The 23,556-nt window shown below is 36.9% G+C and overlaps 1 protein-coding gene across 4 annotated transcripts in view; it reads right to left on the minus strand.

Moving 5' to 3' along the window:
- LRBA (LPS responsive beige-like anchor protein) overlaps positions 1-23,556 on the minus strand; it is a 412,366-nt gene that overhangs the window by 192,166 nt on the left and 196,644 nt on the right. For all 4 annotated transcript variants that reach the window (XM_040582452.1, XM_040582440.1, XM_040582445.1 and 1 more), the window contains one exon: positions 4,354-4,478. In XM_040582452.1, coding sequence (XP_040438386.1) covers positions 4,354-4,478 — 125 coding nt within the window. The remainder of the gene's footprint in view (positions 1-4,353; positions 4,479-23,556) is intronic.

Here is a 23,556-nt window from a genome sequence, read left to right on the forward strand (position 1 = left end):
TGCCAGGTCTGCCTGTTCTTGGTGTGACTGGAAATTCTGCCTCCAACGCCGCAGATCTAAGCATACATTCACATCCACCTTTTCAAGATCCAGACCTTAAGGCATGGCCTATGCATTGCACAGGCCATAACATTACCATAATTCATTAGTGTAATTCCATGCAATCCTTCCCAAACTGCTCTGTAAGACCATTTCTTCAAGTAGCTTTTTGCAAACAGATCTCTGCATTTGCACCATCTTATTTATTCCAGTTAAATCTCTGGAACACCTAAAGTAATAGTTTAGCTTGCGTTGCTGAACAAGCTTAAGGCATTCAAAGAATGACATATTACTTCAAATTGTTTGTCTATAGCTTAACCTGACCTGTGAGATAAAATTTTTCAAAGTTAATTGAAAATAAAGTATCAGAAAGCACGACACAGAAGATTTTTATTTTTTTTTATGTCTGGTAAAATGTATCAGGAAAAGCAATTCAGGGAAAAGATGCATTAAGAGCCCCTTACGATCTACTTTTTTAAAAAGGGCTCCCAGAAGCCTCCCTATAGTCTTCCTATTTGTTGAAGAAGATAAGGGATAAAATGACCACTTTCACATCAGATTTTTCAAACATCATTTTTAACACCCACTACTTTTGCATCCCTTGGGTTGAGGCAAAGAGAACTGACCAGTTGATTGCAATACTGTAGGTGATCAGCTGCTAGTCCTTTGCAGTTCACAAAGCTCTGCACTCCACCTGGAAACACTACAGGCTTTTAATCCCCCTCTCCCCTAGTTTTTAACAAATGTCAATAAAAAACAACAAATCACTTGTTAAAAAGCTTGATAAGGTATCTTCTAGCAGCTAAAGATTCTCTCACAAAACATTCTATTTGGGGGTCAATCTAAAACCACCAACAGGATTTAAGTACTAATTTTTTGCACTTTCACACCTATACAGGTATTTTGCTTTCAATTCTAATCAATGAATGAAAGGGAGATCAGAGAGCAGTTAACTGTTTCCTTCCCAGACTGCTACCACACCACCTTCACCTCTCTTTCCTTCCCCCACAATACACTAGTAGACTGACTTTTATAAATAGCTATTTTGGAAGGATTTCCCCCCCTCCCCTTTTGAAAAATTACCCAAAGCCTTTTTTTCCCAAGCAAGATAATGTGAACTTGGGAATGGCAATTAAATTGTCAGAATTAAAAAATTTGTTTTTAACTAGAAGGTAGCCAGAAGTATAGTCATGGGGCTGGTATTGATTGTCTGAACAGAGAACATTAGTCTTCAGGTATTTATTCTGCCACCTCTGCACCAGAGGTTCTCCTTCAAATCAAATCAATCCCTGGAAAAGATTGGTTCTGGTTACTAAGACACATAACTAGGCTGCAACAGAGCTGATAGCTGTTGTTGTTCTCTCTAGGTTTTACTGAACAATATCTAGGCTTCCAGTTGCTTCTGAATAATTTTCATAGTTGCAAACTGTGATATTTCCTGGACTGTGAGCTCTCTGGGGTGAGGAGAATATTTGAGGTTTTATTTGAAAGACACCAAGCAGCTGATAATGTTTGTCTACTAATGAAAAGTGTGTTAAAATCTGTGCTTTCAAGCATGGTTACTGCACTAGTTATTTATGCATTATTTTCCCCATTCTTCCCTTTTGGCAAAACCTCTCATGCCCAGTTTCAGGGTTTGGTTTGGTTTGTTTTGAGAAAAGCTTGAATAGGCAGCACATATCTTTTTATTCATTATTTTTAAATTATTTTGCTTCAATGACATGTCAAATTAATTGAAATAGAATAACTAATGATAAATTATTGATAAGAGATCATAAAATACCAGGGCAAATATTCTGCAAATTCTAAGGATATCTGCACCATGAAAACAAGGCCTGAAAGTCTGACTCCAAAAACTCTGAAAATAATTGGATTTTCTGACCTGACACGGACTAATATTAAAAGTTTATAAACATAATTCAGAAAGAAATAGATCAAGTGACCACTCCAGTTGACCCTTCTGATAACTGCACCTTCTGAGACCTAAAAAACCCCTTGAAACCAAACAAGAACAACAAAAAAACCCTAAACTAAAACACCACACTGAAAAACCCAATCTCAAAAGAAAACTACAACACTACTCTAACCACCTTTGTATTCCTATACATTATATATAGTTTCCCCAACTGAACTTGAATTTGTACTTTGGTCATCTAGTTTACACCTTGCCAGTGGAAGGTCTTGGAACAAGACAGTTGCATATATACGCACACTCAGATAGTAATATAGTTACTATCTAAATTACATCAGTTAGGCAGAAAGTAATTATCTGTATTTTCAGAAATCATATTAAACAATGACTTACAGTAAACTAGAATATTCACTGGCTAGATAAAGAAAAAGAATGGCAACGGATACACAAAGGCAGCATGCAATTAAATTCAGAATAAAACAATATAAAGAAATTAAATATAACAGAAACCTATTAAGGATGTGACATTCTAAACAGAAAGGTGGACAGAAAACAATTTACTCTATTTGAATTACCAGGGTTAGCTACTAGCTATGCCTGTTAGCTACCTATGAAATAGGGCTGCTGGTATTCACTCTCCTTTTGTATTGACAAAAATTGTACTCCTGTCAATTACAAACTGAGTATGAGCCATAGCCCTTGAAATGTAGCCTGGCTAAGTGAAAATGTCACATTACTATGAAAGATGAATAATTGCAGTAGTGCGTGTTTGCTTATGGAAGAATTAGTTACACAAATAGACATAGGAGTTCTAAAGATTTTGCAGTAAAGGTATTTTTCAGTATTTTGATTAACAATATCAAAATTAAATACAAAAATAAGAGTAGAATACTTAAAATTGTGACAAGATCATTTAATTTAAAACACACATAATATTAAAGGGGGGCCGTTGTTGTTTATCCATGGAGTATTAAACAGAAAGAAGCCTTGTGCCCTTAAAGTCCATGGCATAGAAACAACACACAGTATTAAGAACAACAAGCCCCAAAGCAAAAAATGGGTTAATTAATTCTACATCTTGTTCCTCTTTCTATAGTCAAAGATGTAGGGCTCTGTGAACATTGCTTTCAGATCACTTTATTGACTATTCTCTGTACGGTCATTTATTTTAGAGGACTGATGTCACATTTGGCATTATATCAGCTGACATATTGTAGACATTTTCTTCCAGAAATGGGTCTTTAAAGCTGAGTGCAAGAGGTTAAGATGCCTGACGGAAACTAACTTTACGACAGTGATGTTCTTCTATATTCATATAACACACTTACTAATTTTAAATTAGCATAAAGTTTAAGCCTCCAGATGTAATATGTGTGTGTATGTATGCATATATGTACGCAGTAAGTCACAGATTGAAAAAGAAAAAAAAAAAACAACCTAAATTGAAATTATTCTATTCCATGACATGTACCTTCAAGGTGAAGGGTACTCAGCTTTAAAGCTGAATATTATAAGCAAATAATTCTTAAATATAAGAAAGATTTTTCTACCTTATCGATGTATCTTCATTAGATCATGAAGACATAAAATACTAGACTAAACCCCAAAGTTCACTAGCTTTGGGTGGGGTTTTTGTTTGTTTGTTTATCTTTTGGGTTTATTGTAGAATTCTCAAGCTGATTATTGCATTATTTTTGTAGATACATTCCCCTACAACAGACACAGCAGCATGTAACTGAGTGATTCCTGATAATAAAATGGGGGAAAAATATTTTACAAATTCATCGCCTTTTTTTAAAATCACCAGGTAGAAAGCATCATTACCCTTTCCTGCTTGAACAATACTTTATGTTTCAGCATTTGTTACTATTTCTTCTATATCAAATTCTTGCAGAAAAACTTGAAGACTTAAACATAAGCAAAGGTCAGAATAGAGTTTAGCTTTAGAAGTGTTATTTTTCTTTTAAACTATCTGTAACGTTAGGTAGATACGTGCCAAGGCTAACAAATAACTGCTGTCAATTTCTGAACAGGAAAGTTCTTCTGATGTTACTGAAGCAGAAATTGGTAGTTTACCACAAGGAAGTGTGTCCAGGAATTAATGGCAAAATTGCATCCACTTTTCTGCTGCTTAGTGAGAACTGAATTTGTAATCATTGTACGCCAAGTACACACAATGTGCCAGCTCAACGAAGAGGTAATGAAGAGGCTTAACAAATAACAGCACTGCTTATATGCAGTAATGGTCACTTTACCTTTGTATTGAACATGTCTGAAATGCAACAACAAAAGCCTTTAGTATTTGGGACAATTTTCTAGCATCTTATCGGAATGAAGGTCTAGTCTTTACTGCTACGTACTGTAACCTGCTGCTATTGGCAAGAAGGAGATTTTACACTGACCATGTTCTCCGGCTGCTTTTAGTGTCGCTTCAGGATGTGTCGATCCAAGGGGGTTACGCACAAATCGTCGCCGGCGCCGCAAGTCATCTTCCCAGTAGTCAAGGCGCCAGAACTCACGAGGACGACTACAATGAAACAGAGGAGCCACATATGTTAGCAATTATCAAACAGCATGGTAGCACTGAATTTCTGCATAAAGCTCTCCTTGTTTGCGCTGCTTTTGCCTTTTTTTTTTTTAACCTCCCCCCTTTCTGCAATCTTTTACTTAGGTATGTCCTTGAAAATAACAATATCACCTTCCAGTCTAAGGAACTCCTTTCCCTTTTTTCTTGGAAGGTGAAATGAGCACTAAATACATCATTTTGAAATGAATTGCTGACAGTGTGATCAGTTTCCCCACACTCTAGTGGCATGTGCTCCGATTTCAGCCTCATTTCAGCCTCAGCAGGGCACCTTTCTCAGTGACTGCATTTATAAACCAGAATAGGGAAAAGGCTATTATAAATATGGTATAGCATTACCTATATTAATCAAAGTCTGTCCCCCTTCATTTTTCTTCCTAATTTGTGCCTTTTTGCACAAGGTCAGTAAATCATGCCATGAATTCTTGGTCCAGAAAGTGTTAACTTTAATGAATACCTCAGTTACATGGTTATGTATGTGATAATAAAATATTACTCTGTTTAGATGTGCAGGAATTTAATTAAAATAATCTCTTAAAATATTCATTACATTTAGCCCCTGAGGCTTAGAACAACACAAGAAAATGCATTTCTTTTCCATTTACTGTTTTTAAATAAACCATTCCAGGAGAGTGAAACAGCAATCTATTTTCAAGCAAATCAGATTGGATTTCTGGTTTATGTAGTTGTGTTTTTACATTTAATTAAAACCTACACGTTATGATGTGTAATAATTGCTATATTGAAAGCATACTTTTAAAAAAATCACATCTAGAAAAGGTTATATCAAATTCATTATTTTCCACTGTACACTCCAAATATAGGTAGATCTTTTTAATATGGTCATATATAAGTGCCAGTTACTATCTTGTTAGAGCATCATGAATGAATGCCACTGTAAAAGCAGTATTTTAGCCCAGAGAATGTATAAAACCCCGCCAATTTCAGGTATAGCAAATAAAGAGAAAATGCCTTAAGCATAAAATAGCCATGATAGCCTGAAAACCTGTATGCCCAAATTAAAACCCACTGATTTTACTTGTTAACATAGCTAGTATTAAAACAATAGATGAAAATGCATACAAATTCTATTTCTGGACCAGGAGCTAATAGAAAGTATAACTCTCCACACTGACAAATGCACAGCCACAACTAATCTATAGATTACAATGTGAAAAATACTTGGTATCCACATTCTTAGTTTTGAGGTGTAAAGGTAGAAATTAATTTTATTTAAGGTAAATCGAGGTTTCAAACTAACATGGTACCAAAAGGCAGAATAATTCACATAATCCTACTTTTAAACAGAATTTGTAGGCATCAAATATTGTGACTGAAAATAATTTTACAAAAATGAAGACTGCCTTTGCATCTACTACCTTCATTAAAATTCTGTGCCTTTTTCTACCACCAAAGAAAAGGCAGTGCTATTCTTCATCTTCCCAATTTCTTACTTTCAGAAAAATACTGAAGTACTGGAATCAAATGCCCCAGCATCTTATTTTCCCAGTTGTCTGTGTTACGATCATGCCAAAATTTGAATGCTTTGATTATAAAATCCAACAATTTTGGAATGATTAACCAAAGAAAAATTATAAGACACAGGAAAATGCAGGTTTATTCAAAGGTCGATTAATAACTTAGAATTCTCCATTAGTGATTATAGCAAAAAGGCAGAACACAGCTGGCTATGTGCATGCCTTTGATAGTCATAGAGCATGGATAGGCACTTCATCATTCTGCCTTCCTACATTTATCTGTTAAAATTATTATCAAATATCAGCCAGGATGCAGTCGTGAATCACAGGCTGCTCCTCGTCTTCAGGGGAATGATACAATGAGGGTCTATTCATCAGTATGGCAATCGGCACAAGTAATTAGTTCCCTAGACTGAGATCTCCTACAAAGCTTATTTCATTCGGTACCACAAACATATGACAATGAAAAGCTAATGGAAGCTGCTAAAATTTGTTAACCTCTTCTGCCATCAATCCTTCTGGTATTCTGTGCTACAGTATTATGCAAAGATGGTAAATTATTAATTTGTCATTCATCTATCTTTCTACAGTTTTGATAGAATTAAGTGATGCCATTCTTCTGGATAGCAATTACAATTATACTACATTACAAAACTATGTTAAAATTATTAGAAAAATAAGTATCAATGATCAGGCACGAAGTATTATCCTGAAACATAATATATCTTTAGTCCCCCACTTTTCTTTTCAGTTCCACATGGGAAATCTGCACAGGATTCCATCTCCTTCGCTGGTCCACTGATTACTCACATACAACGTATTAACGATTAGACTGTGTATATTTGGGGCAACGCCTGTACTATGAGGTTAAAAACAAAACCAAAAAAACCCCAAACATCCACTCTTCACAAATAGAAAAATACCCAACAAAAAACTGCATAGCCAAAAATAAATGCCTGTGTTGTCTAATTTTTACAAGTGAGTACTTTTTGAGAGCAGTTACTGGGACAAATGTGTATTAGTACCAACAGAAGCCAGTATACCACACGTAGCTACTCTGGAACAACTAGCTTACTGGTAAGATCAATTAACCGCAACGCTGTGCCATGCAGACTTTGCACCACTACAGCCAGGGGGAGACAGACAGAAATATTGCTCCAATTTGGGCAGAACTGACTGCTGACAGACTGAAGGATTAGAAAGCAAAGGGCCAAGTAAGCAGATTTTGTGAACAGCATAGTGCCATCGACTACAGGGGCCATTTGACAGCAGCAGCTTCAGGCCCTGTGATAAAGGCTGCCATATGGACTAAAGGTGCTATATGGACTGGATCAATGAACATAAGTACTCAATTAGTGTAAGTGCAAGAGCAACATTCTCAGGGGATTGGGGATTTATGAATTATAAATCATATGATTTGCATGGGTTTGTCAGGGCACCCTCTAACATGATACACAGTCATTCATGGCTCCTTAGTAACAACATTGACTGAATAGAAACAAAATTTTTATAGTAAATGTTTTATTCAAATAATATAACCATTATATTGCTGTATTTTTCAAATAGTTCCCCAAATTACCAGGCTATGTACTCAGAATTGAGATATAAGCTTCCTCTTAACTCCCATGTAACTAATTAGATTGTTACAATTGTACAGCGATGAGATGAAAATACAGAATGACCAATGTAACCTGTATTCTCAGGACTTTGAGCGTGACGTGCAAAAGAAAAAGTCACTGTGGTCAATGGAGAAAGTTTAAATGTTCTTAGAATGAAGATGTGTGAGCAAGAAACCTATTTTTCCTACAGGTTTCAAAGATTAACAGAATTGGAAACAAAACATACCAACTGGTGGACTACTTTTATTGTGGTGTTATAACAAAGGAATTTTAGGTGCGAGAATTACTTATTGGTCCTCATACCCCACAGGAGATAAATTAAATCTAAGCAGTACAATCACAGAACGACAAAAGGATCATGCAATTGCCAAAGAATTACTTCTTGTAATGCCTTATCCATTGTGTATTTCAAGATATTCTGCTACCTCTGTGACCACAGAAAAGCAGCAGTCAGCACATAGTGGATAGAAAAGGGACTGTGCAAGGTGGGGAACAGAAAAGAAAATGTAGTCCTGCAAAAGCAACAGTTTGAGAGGTCCTAGGGCTGTATCTGGGCCACAAGTTCATTGAGAACAGATTTTAGCACCCCACAGAAGCACCCAATCAGATCCTTAGATTAGTACTAAAGTACTAAATAAACAAACACAGCACAGAAAAGAGAAACAAAGAAAAGGAAAGAAAGGCAAAAGCAGCACAGCATTATAGAAATCATCTGCAGAGACTGAGGATGACTACAGCTGTAAATGACCTCTTCTAACTAGAAGGCTATTTAGCCTTAAAGGCAAGAAAACCTTGACTTCCTGAGTCTGAAAAAAGATTCAGACCAGGAGAGTCTGCTGTTATAGTCTTTGCACAGTCTACTATATCAAGAAAAACAATTCTTGCTCTGCTGTATGGCAATTATGCACAGTAAACACAGACATGAAACATCAGTCAATGTGAATTTTGTACTTCTACTACTTGCGCTGACACATCTGGAAGCACAGGCTGTTCCCAGACCACTGAATGAGAACACAGGTGGTGATCATGACTTAAGCATAATACCTCATTCACATTCCCTAAAATCTATGTGAAGATACCAAGATAAATTTCCAAGTGACATACTCGCTGCTGAAATTCTAATTGTAGAGTTAAGCGGGTAAGTAGGTAAGTCAATCTCCAAACCTAATCAGTCCTTGGTCTCTCCACTAAGACCATTGGCAAGGCAATCAATCAGTGATGGCAATTTCAAAGGTGTAAATGCTCGAAAACAGAGACAGGTTAAATTAGTTTCATAGACAAGCAAACACAGAGCAGCAACACCCCTTATTCATCAGTAACAACAATATAGATTTGAAATGAAACCTGGAAGAAGGCGGCTCTGCAGTTCCTCCATCATTGACTGCAAGCCTACCACAACTTTTGGTTTTAATTCACTCAGCACTTTGGTTGCAATTGGCTCATCAAATGTACAGTATCAGGTGCTACTTAATTTCTAAATTACACAAAAGAGCAATCATAGAACACAAAAAGCGATGACCAATTTTAAAGAAAAAATGTGCTGGGTTATTTTAATGCTGTTCAGGAGCATTTCTTGCTCTACATCTAGGAAACTTTTGCTTCCATGTAAAATATTTCAAGAACTCAAGCTAGACATCTGCTGCAAGATACATAAATATTTTTCTCCAAAAAGAAGAGCCAATAAGCATTTGCATTAGATTGTCAATCCAAAGATTAAAATGCTTAAGTTCTAGAAAGCACTTCAGAAATCTTGATGGAGTACGGTTAGCAGACTGCCGGGCATTGTGATGTAAAAGTCTGCTTTATCTTGCAAACTGAAATCCATTGCATTTTCATGCAGCTGGATGTCCAGAAGAGTCACTAAAATCTCTCATATTTTGCACGTAATAATAAAACTCAAGGTATGTCCACTAGCTGATTTGATAAAATGCAATTTCAGAAAGTAAAACATTTTCTGAAACCCTTCAATATTCTTGTAATGAGTTTTCACAAATGGTGATCTAAAAAGCTAAGCTACCAGAGCATATTAATACAATTAGCTACATGTCTATAAGTACTAAACTAAAAAATGTTTTGTGCACATCCAGCTGTATTATTGATTTGTAACATGATCAAAAATATCTAAAATATTTTAGAAAATAAAAATTAATCTTAATGATGGTAAAGCAAACACTGAAGATGTAACTTGACAAGCAAGTTCTCAGCAGCAGTACCAAGTTCAGCATTTCATGCAGAGATCACATGCACAACTGTATCACATGTGATAAAACTGAATTGGAGACTGATTCAGTAGGAAGAATGACTGGGTTTGAGTAAATCAGGTTCCTGACCTGATTCCCAACTTTGCCCCAGCACTACCAAAGCACACAGGAAAAGGTCTGATTAGCGTTAAGTCAAAGTTATTGCTAAAATATTACTTGGCCATCTACACTCTACCTCAATGTGTGTATTTCACAGCACTTCACCAATAAGGTATCTACTTCAGAACATTAAAGATTAATTAACTCCTGCTAAGCGCATTGAGATCTCTGGAAATGCTACCTACATTACCTGTATGTTCTTTAATGACAAAACCAATTAAAGATCTACTCACTCTCCCTCTCTCAGTTGCATTCACATAAGCATTCGCACAGCCACACTAAACCCAGTCATGGTAACAATCTGGGCTTATTAGGGTTCAATGATTTTATTCTGTTTTAGGTTAGTAACCTGTTTACATGGCAGTCTCACCAGCAACTACATAAGTAAAAATGTGGGAAAGGAACATGCACGTGAGGGGAAGGAAGGAAAGGATGAGGAAGAACATCTTTGATATCAAAAAAGATCTATTGTGTAGTCATACTCTAATATTAGCGAGTCCATGCCTCCTCATATTATCTTAATTTTCCCCACACAGACACTCATATTCCATAGTTTCAGAGCACAGACTTCCATAAATGGAAATAATTGGGAACCTTTCAGAAAAAACATAACGCACAGTAATTGCTGTAGTAACAGGAACTGGTCACAACAAAGGCCCAAGGCCACAGAGTACAACTTCTTTGGCATAGTATCAATTATGCAGAAAATTAATGTAATCCATTAAATTAGCACAGCCTATTTGCTGCTTCTAACCCTTCTCCAAGAAAACATTTGGCTTTGTCTAGAAAGGATTTTTTCCTAAACAGACCTTTGCTTTTATGTATGCTTCCATTTTATCAAAAGCAGGGTGGGGGGGAGGGGGGGTGTTTCCAGAAGAGAAAGTAATGCTATTCTTCTTTACATCTTTCAGAAGAAATAGAAGTGAAAAGCAGGGTATGAAGTACAGGCACAACATCTACATGGACTTAACATCGAACTGTCACTCTGAGGACTTCTGCATGGTCAGAGGGGTTCTTTGTACAGTTTAAAGTACAGCATAGAGGAAAAAAATGGGACCATCAGTAAGAGAAGTGTGGCCTAACAGATATTTCATGCTGTTTTCCCATATAAACAAGACAGTACAAACAGCACAGATCTGTAATTCCTAAATTTGCATTTTAAAAACTGGTAGAAATGCTGTTAGTATGATTTTATACAGTAAAAAGTTAGGATAATACGTCTTTGTCTCACCTACCCATTCGACACTACAGCTACAGTTCCCCACCCAGGCCTCTTGATCCCTGTGTTTTGCATCATACCAAAAACCCATTCCTATCTAACTAGCATGCAAAACAAAAAGAGAGAAACAATGCCATTTGCAGATATCACAGAGACTCTTTTCTGCATTGACAAGCTTTGAATTCTTTGTTTAAAAAGCAATCCAGAAAAATATTGACTATAAACATTTTGGTAGCCCTCTACGCACTATAAAGCACCACGTCAGTGTAAAGACAAGCCCACCTTCAAGGTGCTGCTGTCCTAGATGATGGTGTTATTAACCTCCAGTTTAAAAACAGTTCTCTGTGTATGAGTTTACGTGTGCTCTTCTTTGATCTTTATTAACCCTTTGGTGACTAACCACAGCCCCAGCTTTTTTGGAGGCAGCATTCTTTGAAGTGCTGGCATTCCAGTGCACGCTGATACTTCAAAGAGGGCTCACTTTAGTACACGGTACAGTACTAATCATGTATTCTGCAACCACTGTCTTATCTTAAACTGATCTTATTTTGATCAGTCCAAAATAAAGCTGCACTTAAAGGATGTCACCTTAAGACACAGGTCAATTCTTGTTGCATTTCCATTAAGGCTAATTATAAATTAACAGAAATGAAAACTACTCCACTTCACTAACAGAAGTTAACATGAAAACTCTCTTCTGGTTTTGAGCCAAATTAGTTCATACATGGAAGAATGAACATACAGCAACTTTGCAACCAGATGCTTTGGCTTAGTTGCTCATAAATCTTTCTTGATCTCGCACATCCTACACCTCATTGGCGTCAACAACTTTTAATTGGTTTTTCAAAATAACTACAGTTCATACAGATCCCATAACCTGCTATTCATGTTGATGCTATTAAAAATAACAACAATTAACACAATATACAAAGAACAGGTACACTGCATCTCACCTGAGTTTTTGTGCTGTTTATCTGATAATGTGGAAAACTAGTGTGCAGCAGTCATACCTTCCTTTCCAAAATGAACAATGGGATGTAAGAATATAGGTTGGAGGATATATGATAGAAAAGCCAGCTCAGTCTCTGTCTCCTTGGCCATTCCTACTGGTTCTGATGCTTTCACCTTAAGCATGGGTATAGAAAGGATCTATATCTTTCCTCATTAATTACAGCATCAGCAGATGTTCCGTGAGGAAAAAAGTACAGTGAAACATTACAAGTCAGATTCATTCTTCCCATTAGCTTGGAATTTGAGATCATAATCTTTCAGCATTCCTGGGCGTATAGATCAATTTCTGACCAAAACAGTAAAATCTCCTCAGATCTGTTGTTTCATCTCTATATTGTTCTGATACCAAAATATTAAATACAGGAATTACAGTAAAGATTTTTCAAAAATATCTTAGACTTGACCCACACCAAACATTTCAGCTTCACTGTCATCTCTTCTAGAAGAAACAGACGAAATCACATTCCCACATATCTACACTTTAAGAGCTGTGGCTAACCTGTATCTTTTTTTATAGCTCTCTTAACAGCTGTATACTTTCCTTGCTTCCATAAAAACGTAATAGTGCACCCTCCCCCCAATTCAGCCAATATTTTGCTCCTGTATGTTCTTCTGAAGGAAGTTGTGGGTTTTTTCTTTTGAATATACATTTTCAGAGTCCTCTGCCAGAACGGTCTAAACTAATTGTTCAAATTTTTCCCAAAAAAAGAAGCAGCTAAAATTAGCATCTAGTAACTGTATTAATTCAGCAATTCAACAAATACCAAAGAAAGGAATAGGAAAGGTGACTATTAGGTACAACATTTAGCGTTTTCCAATCCAGAATGCACCTCTGTAAGGTGGTGGTGCAAGGTCTGTTAAAGATCACTTGCCTTCAAACCAGCCTTGCCAAAACAAGTTTTCCATTCAAGAGAGACCAACCTGCTAGTTCCTTTGATAGCAAGGAGACTGCCCTCCAAATTATGCGAGGTGGAACAGCTCTGGCCTGCTTACACATGGTTTTAATTTACTTTTTTAAAACCTAGAATAGTAAAGGGAAGAAAGTCCTCTCTGAGGTCTCTAAATGCCTACATATTGAACATACATAAATTATTTTATTGTAGACATAATCTGAGTGCATCTAGGGAGATAAGAAAATTCCCCCTTCAAACCCTTGCTTAATCACAAATTAATTTGAACATACTTGTCCCTCTGCTTTAAATTACATTAGGAGTAACAGGTAACCATCAGGTCCACAGAAGGTTTGGCTACTGTTAAACAATACCACAGAAACAGTATTATCAATTGGGATTGCAGGTTAGGATACTGAAGTCTTAGAGACACCCAACTTCAACATTACCTGCATCTCTCTTACTCTCTGATATAACTAAAATAAAAATTTACATTAAAGAAAAACCAAAACAACAAACAACCCAACCAAAACCAAATAAAACCATGTATGATTTAAAGGCTAACACTTGTGTCAGAGATTTAATTCAGGATTTAAAAATCTGAGAAGGGCAAAAAATCTGGGAAATTACTTCATTGTGTGATGATTGCAGGAACATATGTAAGAAAGAGTTCAAGTAACTGCAAACATCGTATCACGCTCTGAGACAGGAAACAATAAGTACAAGGCAGCGAGACCACTAAGAAGCACATGAGGCAAGACTCCTAACTGTTACCATACTAGCACAGCACAGTCAGGAAGCAACAACAGGACTTAAAAACTTTTGAAAAGGTTTAACTTATTAAATATATTTCTCCTTTGAAAGACCAGCAAAAGGTCTCTAAAAATAAAAACACAGCACCGAATCATAACGAAGCACTCTTTCCTGGACCACACAGAGCACACTGTATCTACTCCAGCTTTAAATGAAGAAAAAAGTAGCCTGAAAACATACCCTATCTTCTATTATATGTGGCCAATGAAGCAGGAGACAAAAGGTTGGTAATTAATAGGCACGGCACAGAGGCACGTTCAAAACAAACTGTTACCTGACACAGCCTGCAAGTGAAGGTGCTGCCTGTGAACTGCTCTTTGCAAGGTGGTAGCTGTCAGCTCACACCACGACCCTGCCAATGGCACAAAGAACACTGCTGCACACCTACCTGCTACACGGTCTGCAAGAACATGGTGGGAAACAGCAGGTACACCACCGCACTACTGAGGATGATGAAGCAGCATTAAGGCATAGACATTAAGGTCTAGAGAGGTAGAAAATATGGTCCCAAGATGAGGAGCTGATGCTGGAGAATAAGCTAATAAAAAGTTGGTGTCTCCATTTGGAAAGGTGAAAGTCCATGTTTGGGATCAACACCAAGAGCTAGGGAGGGGCTTTATAGTTGGGTTTTTTCTGTGCAGACCCATCATTGTCATTCAGATAAATATAGTACTAGTTCATGTCTGATTACTCAGTGCTAATTTGAGCTTGCCTAAATAACTGCAGCTTTAATCACCCATTCTACCAATGCTAGCTGAAGCTACTGAACTACATCCTGAGATCCACTGATGCTCCAAGGGTCATAAAGGTTCTGAAGATAGTTACTGGCCCCCACAAAATCACATTATTCTCTGGCTATGTTAACATAGAGAAGTGTGGAAGCCATCCTTACTAGTGTCACAAAAAGTTACCAAAGGACTACTTTTAAAGCATAAGCAACATTAGAGCAGTAAACCACCCAAGGTTCCTTTAATATAGGAATTCAAGGGCTTAGCCTAGGAGACATAAGCAGCTAATTGACAAGATGTAAACTTCTTTTCTACAGCTATTTTAAGGGAGAAATCTAGCAACAGATAACTTGGTAATTAACATTTGGACTGAGCAATACAAGAGACATTGCAATATTCTTTCCTCCACATATCCTTATTTTACGCTCAAGACATTAACGGTGTTAGCATTTAAATCCCACACTGTAGAACAGGAGCGATAACAAAGACTGTGAAATGAAAGCTTAGGAAGCAACAAACTAGGAAATGTTTCCTGCTTCATCTCAGTGATTTAAAAATGAGCATAACCTCCCCCCCCCCCCAACTTCTTTCCCCTTTTTTAGCATCCATAGAGACACATGCTAAAAGACAATCAAGTTTTTTCTTCAGAGCGGTTATTACCTCTCTTTACAAGGTTTCCAGCTTTTCCCTCTTCAGCCAGCTACTCTTTTATTTGCTTTTAAGACAAATTCACCTGCCATCTCAGCAACAACAGTTCTGAGTTTCAAGTCAAATGTGAAAAACACACCCAGCAGGAAAACCAACATAGCTCTATAGATCCTTCCCCAACAGTGCAACAACTCTCAATATTATGTAGTTGTTCTGAACACAGCCATCGCATCACAGAAGAGAATGAAACGGACACAACCCTGTCACTCACAACTGGAAACGGTAAGCCATATGCAATGAAGAATCTCTGTTCCACAGCCACTCAGCACCACTAAGACACACACTCACCACCAAGGAGAGCTAAGCAGTCTGGGGTAACTCACATGGCACTGCACCCAAGACACATCACTCCAGTGGCACCACTAGCTGCCTGAGGGACAACCTGTCCCCTGCAGAGGAGGGACAGGCATAGGCATGTACCCGCTGGGCAGAAAGGTCACAGGAGCAGCTGTACCTTCTCTCACCAAAAGTCTAACCCCAAATTCTGCATCCAAAAACGTCAGTGGTGGCTTAAGGAAGAGTAAGATCAATCCCATCATCCACAACTTCTCCCCCAGTACGCTGCCAGTTTCCAACTATTTTCAGCTCAGGGGATTTCCTGAGTCTGATGTGGTTTGTCTATTTATACTCCCCTTCTTCCTCCTAATGTGTTCCTCTTCCAAGAACTCATCCATGGTGGAGAAACCGACTTCAAACAAACCCAAGTATTAGTGGCCTCAACCCCCAAGTTTAGAGCTTGGGAAGAATCACTACCGTGAAAAACAACAAGCTGGAACTCTGCTGATTTCTGGGAATTTCCGTTCTAATGTGTCACTTAGGCATCAAGGCAAAGAGCTTTAACTGGCACAGGCAAACCTTAGTTTCTGGACTACAGTGTTCCATCTGTGTGCGTATAAATCAAGTATCTGTATAGCATGTGATGCTGTTGATGTTCGTGAAAAACAATAGTAGGGACACTGAAGAAGAAAATCATTTAGGAACTAAAGAAACTCCTAACAAAACTATAAATTGCATATTTAAAATCTGGAATGCAAATGGATCATTTCTTTGTAACAAGCACACAATTCTTCGCATTTTTTGCTGGAGATGTTAATTCTTGTTTTATGTAAATTCTTCAGAGAAGATTACTTAGGATGTATCACTGTTAAATTATTGTTCAGATGCTTATAAGTGTAATTCAGGTACACTGCATCACAAGGCACATTTTCTTTGTTGAACATAATCTTCCTCCCACATATATAAACTGTATGTGTAATTATCTGTAAAGCCACACCTTTCCCCATTATTCAGCTTTAGAAATAACCATGTATTATCCCTGCTAAGATAACTTCTTTTTTTCAGTAGCCTATGATAAAAATATTAAAGAACCCAAACATTTTGACACAGTATATAATAAAACTCCTCCAAGAAACCTTGTTTACAAAGTTTGTGAAATCCATCACAAAAAACTCTTTAAAAAAATCATGCTAAGAGAATTGAGAAGCATATTTTTTTGCAATTAGCTTCTCTGCTGACAGAAGAGTCAATTCAGACTGACACTCAACACTGAGAAAAAAACGTTTCATTTCACCATGAAAATTGAATGCTTTCACTTTCCTTTTCAAAATAAAAAGCCCATATATTTTATAAGAGATTTCAAGCCTAAAATAAAGGGAAAGGTTTTCCATGGCTGTAAAAGCATTAATGTTTTCAGAAGACAAACCATTCTTTCTCATTTTGGGAGGAAGATGAATTCAGTTATTAATGAAATGAACAGAGCCCTAGGAAAGGATAAAAAAAATATATTAATTTACATGCAAACCAGCTTGGCGTTTTGTTTTTTAACTGACTTATGAATTTTAATTTGGACTGTTTCAAATACTGAATATATACACAGCTACTTGTACTACATTTTCCAACCAAAAATTAAAAATACAGTAATGAAAACAATGACAACAGAACTCAAATAAAACCTGATCTTTTGCTACAACTTCTCAAGGTCACAGGATTCATTTTCAGTATCATGCACCATTAAAATTTACTTTGTTGTACTAGTCACTAAGAGGGATAGAGAATATGGTTTTCACAAAAGGGATGGCTTTCATCTAGACTTTCACCATCTTTATAGGGAATAACTTTGCTAAACTTTGGAAATTAAATACATGTGTGAAGTTATACGAGCAAGCAGCAAATCACAGCAATAGCTACAGATTACTTACCATACCATATGATAGAAGTAACCAATCTTTGATACTAATCGCTGCAAGATGGTGTTTTCCCCAAAATTTTTCCATGAGGGAAGGGGGCAGTGAGAGAAGAGACAGACTGACAATCATCACAGAGATTACAGCACACTGTATGGGATTTGGGGGTGAGAAATTAACACATTGACAAATGTAACAGGTTCTTTGGCTGAATTTTTTCCATGATGTGCATCCAATGCCTTTTGAATCTTTCATAAGAAATAGATCTGTAGGCAATTCTACTTGCCCAAAAGTCTTCTAAGGTATTATTTTAATTTCTGTTTACTATATTTTAATAATTTGTAATAAGATTTCACAAGTCAAAGTTAGCTATGTTAAGAAAATTTCAATTTTCCCACATAGAAGCTGTTGCCCGAAGTATTTCTTTGGTTATCTCTGTACAAAGCTGCCAAACATGGCCACACTAAAGGCTTTGGAAGTTCAGTCTGTATACAAGCAGTAGGTGTTTGCCAAGTAAGTAAAACACCGTTGAAGACACTGACCCTCCTGCCCTAGGCCGTGCCTCTCAGGCTGCTCCCACCACACTACTTATGCGCTCAGATTGTGACTTCATGTGCAAACCCACTGAGAACAGTCTGAGTTCCTGTCCATGACAAACATGCATTATTCTCGCAGACCAGAAAATGATTCCTCTAATCCAGAATTTTATCTCCTAAAAACAAAACAAAAAAACCCACCCAAACTTTCTTTGAAATGGCCACTCCAGAAAGATCGAGAGACATTGGAACAAAGTTACCATTGCCTTTTACCAGTACACGCTACACCTACAACACAAGCAGCATAAAGGAAGAAATTATTTTATTTAGATACAGAAGAGACAAAGAACCTATAAAGCAACAAAGAAAGCGTCTGGATGTGGAAGCCATGGAAGATAAAAATGTGAGAGGGGAGGGATTATGCATATGTGTTCTGCTGGCGATCAAGCAGAGAAAACAGGACAGAGTAGGGAATCAGCAGCACAAGAGGCAGAGTAGAAGAGCAGCGGCACTAAACCAGGTCTGGCTAGGACAGAAACCTGGGAAAAACAATAAAAGCTAAAAAAAGAAATCCGATGAAGAATTAATGGGGACAGAAAATGCAGGCAGGCAAGAGCAGAAAGAAGGCGGAGAGGGGTGTGTGTGGTGGTGGAGAAGAGAGGTAGAATATATCTGTTCTATAAGGACATTACAAGTGATCCTGATTCCATTGCTCCCTGAAAAATCAACCTCATAATCTTAATACTGTCCTATAATATTAGTCTGGTGCTCATTTGTTATTTTTCAGAAGAGAGGGGGGTGAAGTAGTGTGTGTGTATGTGTATACTGAACACATAGTGCTTCCACTTCCAAAATTTCCCTGTCTTGAAGTAATCTTGCAGCTGCTCCTTAAAACAGCAAAGATCTCAGTCATACAAGTCATGTTTCACCTACCCTACCGCTAACAAGAAAAATTAAAAAATAAAAAAATACACCACACCACCTAATATCACACCTTAGCATCTTCAGAAGCAGTAGCAACGGCTACATGAAAGTTACCAAATGAATCCATCCAAACCTGAATTTTTTAATGATGTTGCTTACAAGGTTCTTTAAGCAAGGACAGATAACACTGTGCTTATGCTGCAATATATATATTAAAAAAATCAAAACAAACAAAACAAACCACAAAAAAACCCACTCCCACCAAAAAAAACCCAAAAAACCCCAAACCACCAACACTAAAACCCAAAAACTTTAGAATTACTTAATGAGGGGCAGAAAGCACATTAGTACAGGTATTAGAAGCGGTTTCTGGTTCCCAGTTTTGATAAGGCTATTCTTTCAGCTGTCCTTAAAATGCCAATCTCTCAAATATTTATTTTTAAGGGTGCATCAAGGACCAGTAAACATCAAAGTTGAATGCTACAGTTTTCTTACTCTTTAAAAGTTTAGGAACAAAAAATATTTGCCTTACTAGGGCAGAGAGAGTACTCAGGAGGGCTACTTGCTGTGTTCATCATTTAGAAAATATTGTTTCAGTAATCAAACTTTAATGCTGCTATTTAGAACCAGAGACCATAAGAGATGTATAAAATCCAGATACAAGCAGCACGATAAATTCAGTGATTAATGCTTTGGGGTTTTGGTGATTTTGTTTTTTGTGGGGTTTTTGTTGTTGTTTTATATATAAAAATATATATTCCTTTATTTAAAAATAAATAGTATTCTTGCATTGCTAGCATTACTGTACTGTGAAATAGAATTTTTCCCCTTAAATATACTATTACCCACAAGCATATGCTTTGTGTTCCTAAGTATCACTAATAAGGAAGTTGCCTTAAAGCCCATTCAAGTAATGGCTCAATATTCCTAGATCTGACATACAAAAGGACTTTTTAAACCAAGCTTGTCTTTTTTTCTTTCTTTTTTTTTTTTTTTGTTTATTTTATATCTATTTTTTTGCTCTTGTTCACCCCTCCTTTGAAGTTAGTCTTCAAAGCTTCAATATCAATTGGAATGCAGCATTAAGGATTTTACGACACTATGGTACTTAAACTTTTATTGTTTTGTTGCAAAATCATAATCAGAAGGATTAAGCTCTTGTATTTAGCTTTTTGCTCTTTTTTTTGCAATTTACTCATTTTTTTTAATTCCAATTCCAGCAATGCCGTAAATCTATAGCATGCCCCTTTTAGTCTTCCCACATAGACAAAATAATGCAGTTTACACTTAAATATGCTCAAGAAAAAAAATTAACATTCTTTATCATTTTCTAGCAGAGACAGTTAATACTCTCAGGCTACATTAATAGAATCTTTCTGCCATTGTAGAAAGTTTGATAGCACTCTTATTTCAATGTCTGAATTTTTCTCCTTTTTTTGACAAAGACAAATGATTGCCATCAATCAAGATCCAATCGGGTATACACAGAGTCAAGCAAATGCATCACTCTTTACTGGTTTTCCTGCTATTTGTGCAGGCTTTGCTCCATATTATTTTATAGAATGATCAAAAAAGCAGCCATAAGATAGATCATTCACACCCACTGTAAAATTAACTTTCATGAATAATGAGAGTTTTAAACCTCAGATAATGTATATGTTATACAGAAGATATTGCTAGAGTTCATTTCTGGCTACAGATTATGTAAATGATACTATATGACCTTTATCATTACAAACAGGACATGCAAAACACATATTATTTCATACATCATTCTAAAGCAAGTCAGTACCTAAAGGATTATCAGTCATTTATAATGTTCACGGTGAAGTGCTAAGGTTGCAGGAAAATGATATGAAGTACTTGTGATATTTTTGACTACTCCTCCCCCTTAACCTGTTACTTATGTGCTCTAAACATATAAGTCGTAACAAAAATAAAGTTTATCCCCCCCTTTCTTTACTAGAAAATTAGTATTTTGTTTCTTGATAGAAAGATAATTTACCTCAAGACTGAACTATGCTGATAATAACCATTTATGGGTTTCTTTTAGGTTAAGCAGTATTTTAAATCACTTATTTCCTTATTACTGAACAATAAGCTAAGCAAAGTTAAATTGCTTAAAGAATTCTCAAAGATAAAAGCTACCATTCACTGTGAAGGCTAAGACAGTAAATACACATATGGAATCAATGACAAACTCTAGGAAAGATCCAGCCAACCAAGCAATGCTCAGACTGCATTGTTCCATAGTTCTGTTTTTGGCACCAATGAGAAATAAAAGAAGTATGAAATGTGTTTTAAATTTTGAGATTTGCACAGCTCAAGTATTTAAGGGCCCTTATCAAAATATCTAAATAAATATATTTATACAGAATTATATATAATCATTTATTTTAGAGTGTGTGTGTACAAATGTATGTATGTATTTATATATGTTGAAATGTCATATAGCCACCAAAGAAATGCCTACTCCAAACCATCAAGTCTTTGGTATAAGCAAGCAGTAAGGTGAAAAATTCAGATAAATTGACTGTGTATTATTTTTCTGTGAGGAAGTATACGGTGCCATACAGTTGACCAGTTCTTACTTCTAAATATCTTTCTTACTTTCAAACCTTCTGTCTACTAATTCCTTCATCCAGTCCTAATAGGGTCATATTTTTCTGGCAGACAGGTTCAGTAGCTTCTGCTGATCTACTGGATCACATCACAGCTGTAGATACTGATCATACACCATGTTTTACATAACAACAAGAGGATTTAGTTACATCCCTGATTTATTTCACACTCTGGTGCCACTTCTCCAGTACAAATACACTTGTAACATCTGTCCTTAAACCTCCACAGCCCCTCACTGCAATGAACTGTTCCCCTTGCTGCTTGGGTGGACAACCCCTTTTTATTTCAGACATCTCAAGGCACATAAGGGAGAAGATGGCTGGAAAAGATGACTCTGCAGTCTTCAGAGAAGACCACAGTGATATTACACAACCCAAATGACACTGGGCATCTCACTTGACTTCTCATAGATGGTCACTGATACTGTATTTCTCATCTTCTCACTACCCAGTGTGAAACCTTGAACTCCAAACCGAAGAACTGCTGAGTATCCAGTGCAACACTGGAAGTCAATAGAGGCTTTACTCTTTAAAAACAGTGTACTATGGCCAGATAATTTGAAAACCTGGCAGAGGGCACTTACAGCTTTAATCTCTTCTGTGCCCATCTGCCATCTGTAAAATGGGAATAATTATGAGGCACTGTAAAAAATTGCTCTGAAGATTTGTGAAGTCAGATGCTATAACAGAAGCACTCTAGAAAAGCCCATGGGCTTCTACATTTAGTACAGAATATAAATCTACTCCACAGGGTTAGAAACAAAATAAAACTTTATTTAAAGTGAAGAAGAAAATTTTACCTCAGCAAGCAAGGCTGGGCTACTGACTGAAATCCAAGTGCATACAACACTGGAATAGCTGCTCAGCAGTTGTTGTTCTGTCCACTAAGCGTTACAATGGTCCCCTGAGAGCTACAGTATGAAATTCCCCTATTAAGAACTGCTTCATAATACATGCAGGGCCAAAATATAGCTGAGTAAGTGATGTAAATTCTGATCCTCACTAAACTTTTGAGCTCTTGACTTGGTAACTTTAACAACTCTGTTAACACAGGGAACTGGGGTGGGGAGTAGATGCATCTGTCTACCTGTCCTCCCCACACTGGAAAGACAGAAAAGAAACAAGGGCAGAAAACAGAAAAGGTAGAAAATAATGGAAATTAGCTATCGCAGAGAAAATGACGGGCAGTCTAGATTTTGTAAAAATCACAGAAAAAAATATCAGCTTCATGACAGAAGATAAGCATCTGGTTGGATGGATTTTATAGAACACTTCCCACCTGATTAAGGGAGCAGTTGCCTGCAGCAAACTTGATTTTTGTTTGCTGCCTTTTTTAAAACAAATTTGTACAGCAATTTTCTTCCCAAGGGCCAAGCCAGGGCAGACATCTCTGTGATACTCAGAATTTCAGAATTACATTTGAACTGCTGCAGCCTTTCTCCCACACACACTGTAACAGGTCAGCAGCCTTATGAAATCCACGTGAGAATCACCAAGAAGTCTGTCCTAACAGACTTCCCAATAGTAACACCAACAGGTATACACAGCCAGGATGCAGTTCAGCAAAAACAATTAAAAAAAACCAAAACACTTATGCCAAATTACTCTGTAGTCTTATCTCACAGCAGCTTACACCTGTATCTTCAGGCTAATATACATGATTTATACCTGCAAAACTAGAACAATTTTAGTATTAAAATATTATATAACCCCAAATATAGATAGTTTTCCTTTATCCCCTCCCCTCAGGGCAGTTCTGTAAGTACTTATGGGATATAGGCATCCTTAACCTCACCTTTCTCTGAAGTCATTCTTTTCATCAGCTGCAGCTCTGTTTCCAGAGCCCTCTGTTATTTTCAACCCCACTTCATGTCCCCCATTCTCCTCTTGGTCAAGAGTCCTTCTGGCCATCTTGTCCCTTCCCACCAAGA

This window comes from Falco naumanni, chromosome 1 (assembly GCF_017639655.2).
Source record: "Falco naumanni isolate bFalNau1 chromosome 1, bFalNau1.pat, whole genome shotgun sequence".
NCBI classification, from domain to species: Eukaryota; Metazoa; Chordata; class Aves; order Falconiformes; family Falconidae; genus Falco; species Falco naumanni.